Genomic DNA, 12,274 nt, shown 5'->3' on the forward strand with positions numbered 1-12,274 from the left:
CTTAGGTTCTCAACACTCTGTCTGGGGCAGTATTCTTGGTGCTTGGGGGGCAACAGTGGGAGGCCTTCTGGAGTTCTCGCCCTGCTGATGGACCTCCTGAGAGCAACTGGGTTTTAACCACTGTGTGGCAAAGAGTGTTAGACTGGATGGGCTGTTGGCCTGATCCAATATGGCTTCTCTCATGTTCTGTGTTCCTCTGACTGTGCCTCCTCTCCTCTGGTTCTACGTGTAGTTCCAGCTGCAGTCACTGAAGATCGTGTGCAGCAGTTTGTGGGCAGAAGAAGACCGATGTTGTGAGGTCCCAGCACTGGTAAGAGTGAAAAAGTGACTGTTTCTGCCTCCCACCCACCCAGCATTGTCATTTAAGAAACACCTATATTATGAACATATCACAGTTTTATAGATTTCCATAGTATTGATTCCCTTCATGGAATACTGAGGGAACCAGAAATTCTCTTCGGGAGATCCAGGGCTTTTTTTTGGTAACAGGAAAGCCTTTGCATATTAGGCCACACCCCCATGATGGAGCCAATCCTCCAAGAGCTTTCAGGGCTCTTATTACAGGGCCCACTGGAAGCTTTTGGAGGATTGGCTACATCAGGGGTGTGTGGCCTAATATACAAAGGAGTATCTGCTACAAAAAAAAGACTAGTTCTTCCAGGAATGGGAAATGATAAAACTATATTTTGAAAAGCCAAAAAGAGGACATATTTCCTGACTACTTCAAACAAGTGATCACTAGGACCAATCTCATTTTAAATGTCCCAGCCATTTAAGCTGTGACCATTGCTACTGATTAGGAATATTCCTAACCCTCCTACCCCAAAAGAGGACATTTTCTTTCTTTCTTTTTTTGTAAAAGAGCCCAAAAGAGGATGAACACCAAAAAAAGAGGACATATCTTCCAAAAAAGGATATCTAGTAACTCTAGAAGTGAATATAGCTGCAGTTTAAGTCTATGGAGCGGAGGCTGGAGTGTATCCTCATTTTAAAAAAACAAATAAGTGAAATTCAGTTCCAGATTCTTCAGTGTCACTTGAAAAGCTCTACACCACGGGTGGCCAAACTTGCTTAACATAAGAACCACATAGAATAAATGTCAGATGTTTGAGAGCCACAATGTTTGAGTGCAGAAAAGGGCAACTAGAATGATTAAGGGTTTGGAACACTTTCCCTATGAAGAAAGGTTAAAACGCTTGGGGCTCTTTAGCTTGGAGAAACGTCGACTGCGGGGTGACATGATAGAGGTTTACAAGATTATGCATGGGAAAGAGAAGGCAGAGAAAGAAGTACTTTTCTCCCTTTCTCACAATACAAGAACTCGTGGGCATTCAATGAAATTGCTGAGCAGTCAGGTTAAAACGGATAAAAGGAAGTACTTCTTCACCCAAAGGGTGATTAACATGTGGAATTCACTGCCGCAGGAGGTGGTGGTGGCTACAAGCATAGACAGCTTCAAGAGGGGATTGGATAAAAATATGGAGCAGAGGTCCATCAGCGGCTATTAGCCACAATATATATATATGTGTGTGTGTGTGTGTGTGTGTGTGTGTGTGTGTGTGTGTACACACACATATATTGGCCACTGTGTGACACAGAGTGTTGGACTGGATGGGCCATTGGCCTGATCCAACATGGCTTCTCTTATGTTCTTAAATATGAAAGTCAGATGTTTTAGAGCCACAAGACAGTAAGGAAGGCAAGTAGATGGGAGGGAGAGTTTGAAAGAAAGCAACTTAAACTTCACATGCATTCTCCAAGCTGGTTGAAAGCAAGCAACTTAAGCTTCAAATGCGTTCTCCAAGCTGGTTTGACTCGGAGAAGGGATTTAAAGAGACAAATGCCTTCTCCAAGTCGGCCGACAGGGCAGTGGGGGATTTGAGGGCCGCACAATATGTGTGAAAGAGCCGCATGTGGCTCCCGAGTAATGTTCCCTCTAAGCTGAGTTAGTGTGAGCTAGCTCCCAGATTTTTAATCTCCAGCTCACACATTTTTGTCTTAGCTCAGGAAGGATGACCTCAGAGCACAATAACTTATGCCAGTAGCTCACAAAGTAGAATCTTTGCTCACAGGATCTGCAGCTTAGAGGGAACATTAGAGTCCCGAGCCACAGTTTGGCCATCCCTGCTCTGCACCTTCCAAGCCCCTGAAACCAGCTGATACGCAGTAATGTGTCTGCAGCACTTGTGACTCAGCAGTTTTTCCACTGAACATGAAACATGTCTCTTGAAAAACACAGAGAGATCCAGGCGGGCAGCCGTGTTGGTCTGAAGCCATAGAACAAAGTTGGAGTCCAGTAGCTCCTTGAAGACCAACAAAGTTTTAGTCAGGGCGTAAGCTTTCGTGTGCTAAAAGCACCCTTCTTCAGACAATAGTATGGGATGGAATTGGCAGTCCTACCTATATAGAGAGTGGGCAGTAAACTAGTATGCTAAATAGTGAAAACTGTTTTAGCTAGGGTTGCCAATTCCCAGGTGGGGGCTGGGGATCCTCCGGTTTTTATTCCCTATGAAGATCGATTCCCAGAGGGCATAATGGAGAATTGAGCTGTGGGCATCTGCAGCTCTGGGGAGGCCGTTTTTTGAGGTAGAGGCATCAAATTTGCAGCATTGCATCCAGTGCCTCTCCCCAAAATACCTTCCAAGTTTCAAAAGGATTGGACCAGGGGGTAAGTGGATTAGTGGCCATTTGTACTTGGCTTTTCCCTACAGTGTGACCCAAGCCAGACTGGCTCATTGCGATATCACAATGATGTGTATTTCCTTGCTCATTCAGCTACCCACCATGAGATGCTGATAGCCGTAGTTACAAAGCCAAGAACGCACGCATGTGGTCTCAGCTGGGTCTCTTCCTTTTGTACGTATATGCCAGCAGTTCCCCCTGTTTTCTTTTACCTGTTTCAGAGGGATGAAGAAGTCTGTCCCAGCGTCTTTCCTTCCTGCACCTGTACGTCGGGGATTCCAGGTGTTCCGGGACCCCCAGGGCCTCCAGTGAGTCGGGCTTTTCTTTAAATGTTTCTAGAAAACCTGTGAGAAATGAGATACGAACATATGAAACTGCCACTTATTGACTCTCATTCCAACTAAGAGAGCCAGTTTAATGTAGTGGTTGAGTGCATGGACTCTTACCTGGGAGAACTGGGTTTGATTCCCCACTCCTCCACTTCCAGCTGCTGGAATGGCCTTGGGTCAGCCATGGCTCTTGCAGAGCTGTCCTTGGAAGGGAAGTTTCTGTCAGAGCCCCACCTACCTCACAGGGTGTCTGTTGTGGGGGAGGAAGGGAAAGAAGATTGTAAGCCGCTCTGTGAGATTCAGAGTGAAGGGCTGAATATAAATCCAATTTCTTCTTCGTCAGTCTTATCTACTGAGACTGGCAGTGGCTTTCCAGGGTCTCAGGCTGAGGTCTTTCATACCACCTGATCATTTCAGCTCGAGATGCCAGAGATTGAGTAAACAACAACAACCAAAAGGTTTGAGAGCACAAAGGAACAGAGAAAAAAATTAGTATGAAGCAATATATAAATGAAGAATATCGAATTGTCATTTGAATCTAATAAATTGAATTAAATCAATATTTGATATTGATACGGTGAAACACTCACGTATATTGTTATTCGGACCAAAGATTCTCAGATGTGGAGATATTTGAAAGCTGATTCTATATAAGGAGTATTTAATTCATTCTAACCAAGTTTATGTCCAGTGATGCCTTGAAGACCAACGGAGTTTAATTCTGAGTATATGCTTTCGTGCGCATGCACCCTTCTTCAGATAGCTCCAAGAAATTCATTTGGCTATCTTGCTAGTTCTTGCAAGTTGTTATGTCTTGTGCGGGGTGAGTCAGATGCAATTGTGCTAATGATGGTCCCGAGCCGCTGATGAGGGCTTTGTGTTGAAATGTGTCTGGCATTCTGTTTAATTGTATTTGTTAGTATGTGTTAGTTTATGGTGTGTGCACAGTGGTTTCCTTTTGGGGATTTGTTTATATATTAAATAACTGCTGTTATGTTTTGTGCGCATAATTGAATTTGTTCATTTATATATTGCATCACACTGTTATTTTTCCTCCTGTTCCTTTGTGCTCACAGCTTTTTTTTTGTTTGCCCTATTCCTTTTTGGCTGGGTATTTTTTAAAGGTAAAGGTAAAGGTAGTCCCCTGTGCAAGCTCCAGTCGTTTTCAACTCTGGGGTGATGCTGCTTTCACAACGGTCGTTTTCGCACTTAGCGTTTGCTCCCCTTATTCCTCGGCGCAATTATGTCCGGATCATTTTCCTCGTTTTCGCACATTGCCTCTTTAGTGGAGTCGCTTTCCATGAAGCCCCGGCTCAAATCGTTTTTGCACTAGCATCGACTTGAGTTCGATGCCCTGTCAATCATTTTTTTTTTAAGCGCAAGTCTAATTGCGTAACAACGTAACAACGTAAACTGCATCACGTGTGCCGCTTCTGCTTATGGAGTGGCTGCAGCTGTAGTATCCTCCACAGCCCTTTATGTATTAACAGAAGCATTCATAGTGGAGAATCCCAGCACTAGATTCCCCCCCAACACAAATTCCAGAGTTGCGTGTGTGTGTGTGTGTGTGTATGTGGCAGCTTCTTCCTTTCCCAGCCTCGCTCCCTCCCGGGTGGTGAAGCTGGGATTTCCTCCGCGCTCTTCCCCCTCCCCGGCTGGCGCTTGCAGCTGCAACGGGGACCTGACTGACTCCTGCTGCCAGAGCTCCCCCCCCCCGCCCCATTCTCTCCTTCCCCTTCTGTGGCGCGTGTGAAGAGCGAGCTCACGTCTGTTTTCTAACCGAGCGGAATGTAGCCAGGGAGGAGAATGCAGGACTCCAACTTCCCATTTTATACATGGCGATTTTGTGCAGGTCCAGAAATGCTGGTGGCACAGCTGAGGGAGGCATTGCCTTTTTAAAACACACACACATGAACGCTTTGGCCCACGCCGGCACTAGATTTCCCCCCCCCCAACAATGTATAATGTATAATGCAATTTCGAAGTTGCGAAATAACGCAACAGTGGAAAAGCAACCTCACATACCCGCCGCTTCAGGAGGGTTTTTTTTTTTCTATTTGTTAATTTCGAAATATCGCTATTACGCAAGAAAGATGAAGTTTTTTTTAAAAAAAATGGCCGTGCGGGCACTTTTGGGAAGCGCCGCGAACGGCTGATGATTGGCCAAGGGGGTGGATGGGGTGGGAGGACGGAAAGGGAGAGGGTGACGCCCACAAAGCAGTCGATCCGGCGTGGATGGATTTCCCACAGCAAACTCCGAGGAGTGGATCCGGAGGTTTTCAAAAACTCCGGAAGGAGGTGGATCTAGATACTCCGGCGTGAAACCCCTGCAGCACCGGAGCAAGACGCAGCGCCGGAGCAACAGGTGCGAAAACCAGGAAAAGATCCGGAGGTAAATGGGGTGCTACGCCGGAGTAAACGCTAGTGCGAAAACGGCCAACGTTTTCACGGCAGGCTTTTTACGGGGTGGATTGCCATTGCCTTCCCCAGTCATCTACACTTTCCCCCCAGCAAGCTGGGTACTCATTTTACCAACCTTGGAAGGCTGAGTCAGCCTGAGCTGGCTACCTGAAACCAGCTTCCGCTGGGATCGAACTCAGGTCGACTGCAGTACTGCAGCTTTACCAATCTGCGCCATGGGGCCCCATGGGTATTTTTACCCTCCCCCCCCCTTTTTTGTGGTGTGATGCCAGACATTGATTCTGGAGGGGGAGGAGGAAGAAGAGGAGAAAGAGGAGGAGATTGGATTTATAGCCCACCCTTCACTACCCAAAGGAGTCTTAGAGTGGCTTACAATCTCCTTTCCCTTCCCCTCCCCACAACAGATACCCTGCGAGGTGAGTGGGACTGAGAGAACTCTGAGAGAACTGCTCTTGAGCAGAACAGCTCTGAGAGAATTATGACTGGCCCAAGGTCCCATCAGCAGGTGCATGTGAGGAGTGGGGAATCAAACCCAGTTCTCCCAGATAAGAGTCCACACACTGAACCACTACCCCAAACTGGCTCTCATGTCAACTCAAGCCTCCTCCTCAATATTTGATGCGGAAGGGCTGTGGCTCAGTGGCAGAGCATCTGCTTAGCATGCAAAAAGATCTCAGGTTCAATCCCTGGCATCTCCCATTAAAAGGATCAGGGAATAGGTGCTGTGAAAGACCTTAGAAAGTGGCTACCAGCCTGGGTAGACAGTACTGACTTTGATGGCCCAGTGGCCTGATTCAATATAAGGCTTCATGTGTTCATATGTTTCTTTTAAAAAGCAATGAAACAAAATGTCTGAATTATCCTATGTAGCGGTAAAGGGAGTTAAACCACATGTCTCTCACCCAATCGAGAAGCAGAGAAGTGTTTTGCATTTTCCTACATTTTCCCGCCAGATTTCACTGGAAGTAGCATCCTGGGGAGAATTTAGTGGTTCCTGCCATTTTGACATAACTGTAAAACATGGACAGGAAATTATTAATTTTACTGGGAGAAATATGACTACCCCAGGCCAGCCTGGTTTATTGCTCACCACAGAGAAACAAAGTCAAAATGGGGCAAGGCTTTTTTTGTAGCAGGAACTCATTTGCATATTAGGCCACACGCCCCTGATGTAGCCAATCGTCTGAAAGCTTACAGGGCTCTTAGTACGAGGCCTACTGTAAACTCCGGGAGGATTGGCTCCATCATTGGGGTGTGGCCTAATATGCAAAGGCTTCCTGTTACAAAAGAAGCCCTGAAAATGGCCATAATGGAATCGAGTTTTTAACATTCAGTATCATCCCTAACCAAATGCTTATTATCTCCTCTAGGGATCCCTAAAATTTTTGGGCCTGCAGGCACTTTTATATTCATTTTTTGAGAGAGAGGGTGATGAGTGTCATCCCAAAATGGCTCCTACAGGAGGCAGAGCTATTTATATTCTGGTCGGACACATGGGAGCCAGTTTGGTGTAGTGGTTGAATGCGTGGGCTCTTATCTGGGAGAACCGGGTTTGATTCCCTACTCCTTCACATGCACCTGCTGGAGTGACCTTGGGTTCTGAGCTGTTCTGCTGAAGAGCAGTTCTTTCAGAGCTCTGTCAGTTCCACCCACCTCACAGGTGTCTGTTGTGGGGAGGGGAACGGAAAAGGAGATTGTAAGCCGCTCTGAATCCAATTTCCTCCTCTTCCTCCAGTGGTAGGACAGCAAAACTGGAGGAGGAGGAGGAGCTGGGCTTCTGCTCCTGAACACTTATCTCCAATCCTACAACAGCCTAGTAGCCTGGATTACAACTAGAACAAGGTTCCTCAGCGTGGTGCCCAGTTCACCATGGAACTATCCAGGGGTGGAATTCTAGCATGAGCTCCTTTGCATATTAGGCCACACACCCCTGATGCAGCCAATCCTCCAAGAGCTTACAAAAAAGAGCCTTGTAACCTCTTGGAGGATTGGCTACATTGGGGTGTGTGGCCTAATATGCTAAGGAGCTCCTGCTAGAATTCCACCCCTGGAACTGTCACAAGTGCATGTCACTCAATACTCCCACTAAGCTGTGGAGTCTTATGAGCAAAAATTCTACTTCATGAGATACTGGCATTAAAGTTTATTTATTTATTTACCTTAGATTTATATCCCATCCTCTCCACAAATGGACTCAGGGCAGCTGTGTGCTACAACATAAATCAGTTGGTTCTGGGGCCATTTTTCCTGAGTTAGGAGAAAAGTGCTCACTGAACTTTTCAGAAAGTTAGTGTAACCAATGTCCTATGAAGAAAGATTGAAGGACTTGGGCATGTTTAGCCTGGAGAGGAAGCGGCCGAGAGGTGATATGATCACCATCTTCAAGTACTTAAAGGGCTGTCATGTAGAGGATGGTGTGGAATTGTTTTCTGTGGCCCCAGAAGGTAGGACCAAGGGGTTGAAATTAATTCAAAAAAGTTTCTGGCTAAACATTAGGAAGAACTTCCTGACTGTTAGAGCAGTTCCTCAGTGGAACAGGCTTCCTCGGGTGGTGGTGGGCTCTCCTTCCTAGGAGGTTTTTAAACAGTCTAAATGGCCATCTGACTGCAATGAAGATCCTGTGAATTTAGGGGGAGGGATTTGTGAGTTTCCCCAGTGGAACAGGCTTCCTCGGGAGATGGTGGGCTCTCCTTCCTTGGAGGTTTTTAAACAGAGGCTGGATGGCCATCTGACTGCAATGAAGATCCTGTGAATTTAGGGGGAGGGATTTGTGAGTTTCCTGCATTGTGCAGGGGGTTGGATTAAATGACTCTGGAGGTCCCTTCCAACGCTATGATTCTATGAAAAATGTGTGAGCTGGAGACTAAAAAACTGTGAGCTAGCTCACACTAACTCAACTTAGGGGGGGGCATTGGTCCCACTAACTTTCTGAAAAGTTCAGCAAGCATTTTGGGGACCCTGCTCTACGACAGATCACCCATCCTTCAGCAAGTAGTATGCCCGTCTTGGAGAGATCTACGGGATGCCACCAATAATGTAATTGTAGCTTTTTTTCCTGAATGGTTCATCTGTATACTACTCACCCCGTTGGCGTGGCTACGATTTTAACCATGCAGCTGAAGAGACGCAAATCCAGAATGAATATAAGCAGCCAGCCCATGCTTTGCTAAACAAGCTCCTCATAAACAAAGCATGTCCCAGATACATCCTGGTAAAAAATTATGGGAACGATCTATACTGCAGTCCCCTCGGCTCCGCATTGCCTGATCCCTATCGATAACCGTGTGGATTATAACGTCAATATGTTCATGCAGCAGCTGAACACACTAGCGGATTAATTGGCTCCTAGACCTAGCAATTTAGGGGATGTTGAGTTTGGCGGGGGTGGGGGGAGTCCAGATGGATCTATACCCTCTCTCCTCTAGAATGTGGGTGCTCTGCTGCAGCTGGGATATTCATGTGCAGGGCTGTAGCCAGGATTTCATGTTTGGTTAGGCTTCCCAACCCTCCCGCCCTGGCGGGGGACCCCAGGATTTCCACCCTCTTCCCCCGCTCCCCAAAAAAATGGAAGCGGGGGGAGGGGGGAAACGGCGCCGGGGAGCATGGCAAGCCGCCCGATCCTGGAGCGGGCGAGGCCGCCGCGCTGCTGCCGCCCCCTCCCCGCCCACCGCAGCTGCTCCTCCAAGATGGGCCCAGGCTGAGCCCATCTCAGAGGAGCAGCCAAGAGGCGGCAGCAGTGCAGGCAAAACCAGAGAAGGGGAGGGCGAGGCTGGCCAGGAGCATGGCGAGCCATGAATCCGGGCCCTTCTAGGACCCGGACTTGTGGCTTGCCACACCCCTGGCCCACCTCCACTCCCCCCTCCGATTCCACCCCAGAGGCGGAGCGGGCGAGGCAGCCGCGCTGCTGCCGCCCTCCCCCACCGCAGCTGCTCCTCCAAGATGGGCTCAGCCTGAGCCCATTTCGGAGGAGCAGCCACGGCGAGCGGAGAAGAGGCGGCAGCCGCACAGTGGCATCGCCCGCTCCGAGACAGGGCGGCTCGCCACGTTCCCTGGCGCTGTTTCCCCCCCTCCCCCCTAGCTCCACCCCAGTGTCTCCTGGCTCCACCCCCAAAGTCCCCAGATATTTCTGGGATTGGACTTGGAAATCCTATGTTTGGTGGGACCCTCAGTAGTACTTATTGTTTTTTTTGAGGGAGGGGGCAGGGGACCACTTGATTTGGCCCTAAACATCCTCTCTGCTTCTCAAGTAAAGCTATAGTCCCCCCCCTTGTCTAACTCAGTAAATCTTCCAGTTGGCTGCAAGTAGGCTTCTCCCCCTTTCCGCGCCAATCTGAAGCCCCTACAGTAGCAATGCTGCACTTGTTCAGAACTAGGGCCATCAAGCCCCTGGTCTGGGCAGGGGTTCCTCCACCCAGGAGGTTCCCAACCCACCGGCCCACATTGGGCCGGTGGAGGGAACCTCCCCCTACATCGCCGACACGATGACGTCACCCGGAAGTGACATCATTGTGCTGGTGACGTCGCGCGCAGCCACTCTAGACATGACGTCATCATGCTGGTGACGTCACATGCAGCCGCTCTAGGCGTTTCTGGGGAAACTCTATGGTTTTCCCCAGACGCTCTAGCCATTTGGGAGGAAAAACTCTATGGAGAACGCAGAGGACTTGGCAAGCCTATTCAGAGCAGTGGCAAGTGGCGGTGAGCAAAGGGAGCCAATTGGAGGCCATCCAATGGAAAGATGGAAGGGAGGGGTTGAATGGAGTGGCCTGGCCCCTCCTGGGCCCCATTGTAGCTAAGGGCCTGCCCATGCGGCAAGCCCACAAGCATGAACTTGTTTTTGTTTTAATTCCGGCCACCCTCTCTGCGGATTGCAAAGAATGCAAATTAGGCCCTTTGGCCGAGTCAGAAGCACTCTGAGAAATGAGATTGTGGGCCCCATTATGATAATCAGATGCTTCCCCGTTGTATATCAGTGCTCACCTTTCACAGAGTCCCCCACTTTTAACTTAACATGAGATCCGGCGGGTAAGGAACATGAAGACGGAATGCCATTCCGTCAATGAGGGCTGCGGAGCGAGCAGGTGGCTGGCGCAAAGAATTCCCGTAGGCTGCCAAGGTCAAGTTTAATCAGATTGCAGTGCCGGGGAGGGGGCGGGGAAGAGTGCTTTTGTTCAGCCTTGTTCTCTTAGGAACACAATGGGAGGGAAGGCAGTATAGCCCAATCTCACCACATCCTGGAAGCTAAGCAGGGTTGGCTCTCTCTCGCTCTCTCTCTCTCTCGGCTTGACTTCGCGAACGAAGATTTAAGAAGGGTGCAGTAGTCCACGTCTGCTGCAGGCTCGCTGGTGGCTGACAAGACCAATGCGGGACAGGCAGATCCGGCCACAGTGGCTGCAGGGAAAAGTCTGATTTGGGGTTGGTGGTGTAGCAGTGCGATTCTTCCTCAATCTCCTTTTGTCCTCAAGACCAGCTATGCGTGCGTTCTCAAAGGAAGAGACAGCCTGGTGGATGGTGTGCCTCCATGCTTTGCGATCTGAGGCTAGGTCAGACCACTGGTTGGCACTCGGATGGGAAACTACCAAGAGGAAGGTCTTGAAGAGGAAGGCAATGGCAAACCACCTCTGCTTCTCACTTGCCTTGTAACCAGGCCTCAGATTCAGCAGGAGCTCAAAGGAGCACAGCTCCTGGACCATTCTGATAGTTCCCCCTCTTCCTCTCCACCTACCTTGTCCATTGGATAGTAGGTGCAGCTGCATAACAATCCCTGGATTAGGAAAGTGGGCAGCCAGCCAGTCACCAGGGGCTTTGCCATGCCCCCAGCAGCCCTCATTAACCCCTGGAGAAGCCTGCGCCACCCTTTCTCCACTTCTTCTGTGATTTTGGGCGGTGGGTGGCTTGCTGGCCTTTTAACCCATACATGAAGCTCTAGCCAGCCCAAGCAGGCCTCACTCACCTGGGGCTCTCCTTTCTTGCACTGGGTTGCTTTTGGCTGGAGGGGGCTAGGGTTGCCAAGTCCAATCCCCCCTTATGTTCTCTAGGTCCTAGATACCTGATATGGTGAAGGCCACTGGTTTAGATTATTATAAAAACTGGAGTAGACAAATGAATTGAAGATAAATGTGTCAAAGGCTTTTAGCCAGGATAACTCAGTGGAATCTTGATATCCAACCTCTGAATACAGTTTCTGGGGACATTCTGCTTCTTTCTTACCCTGTTTATGGATTTCCCAGAAGCATCTTGCTTTGCCATGATTGGAAACATGATACTGGTCAAGATAGATCCTTGGTCTAAACCTTCATATATAGGACTGATTCTTTGTTTCTTCTGCAGGGCAGTCCTGGAAGGAGAGGACCACAGGGGGAACAAGGAGAGCCGGGCCCTAAGGTAAGTCCTGCTGCATCTAGGACCCTGTCTGACATTTTGTGAGGAGAGGAATGGACATTTTGAAAACCATTTAGGACAAATACTACTGACTCCAAGCTCAAAAGCATTGCGCTGGAACTGTTTCTCTGAACATCTTCGGACATCCCAAAGTCAAGAAGAAGAAGAAGATGAAGAAGATATTGGATTTATATCCTGCCCTCCACTCCGAAGAGTCTCAGAGCGGCTCACAATCTCCTCTACCTTCCTCCCCCACAACAGACACCCTGTGAGGTGGGTGGGGCTGGAGAGGGCTCTCCCAGCAGCTGCCCTTTCAAGGACAACCTCTGCCAGAGCTATGGCTGACCCAAGGCCATTCCAGCAGGTGCAAGTGGAGGAGTGGGGAGTCAAACCTGGTTCTTCCAGATTAGAGTCCGTACACTTAACCACTACACCAAAAAGTCAACCCAATTCGTGTTGGA

General features: G+C 48.9%; 1 protein-coding gene across 1 annotated transcript in view; it reads left to right on the forward strand.

Annotated features, from left to right (window-relative positions):
* COL20A1 (collagen type XX alpha 1 chain) overlaps positions 1-12,274 on the forward strand; it is a 219,977-nt gene that overhangs the window by 154,603 nt on the left and 53,100 nt on the right. Inside the window, exons 27-29 of the mRNA XM_060230663.1 lie at positions 233-310; positions 2,904-2,990; positions 11,763-11,816. Of these exons, the coding sequence (XP_060086646.1) occupies positions 233-310; positions 2,904-2,990; positions 11,763-11,816 (219 nt within the window). The remainder of the gene's footprint in view (positions 1-232; positions 311-2,903; positions 2,991-11,762; positions 11,817-12,274) is intronic.

Source organism: Heteronotia binoei, chromosome 2, assembly GCF_032191835.1.
Source record: "Heteronotia binoei isolate CCM8104 ecotype False Entrance Well chromosome 2, APGP_CSIRO_Hbin_v1, whole genome shotgun sequence".
In the NCBI taxonomy this organism is placed as follows: Eukaryota; Metazoa; Chordata; class Lepidosauria; order Squamata; family Gekkonidae; genus Heteronotia; species Heteronotia binoei.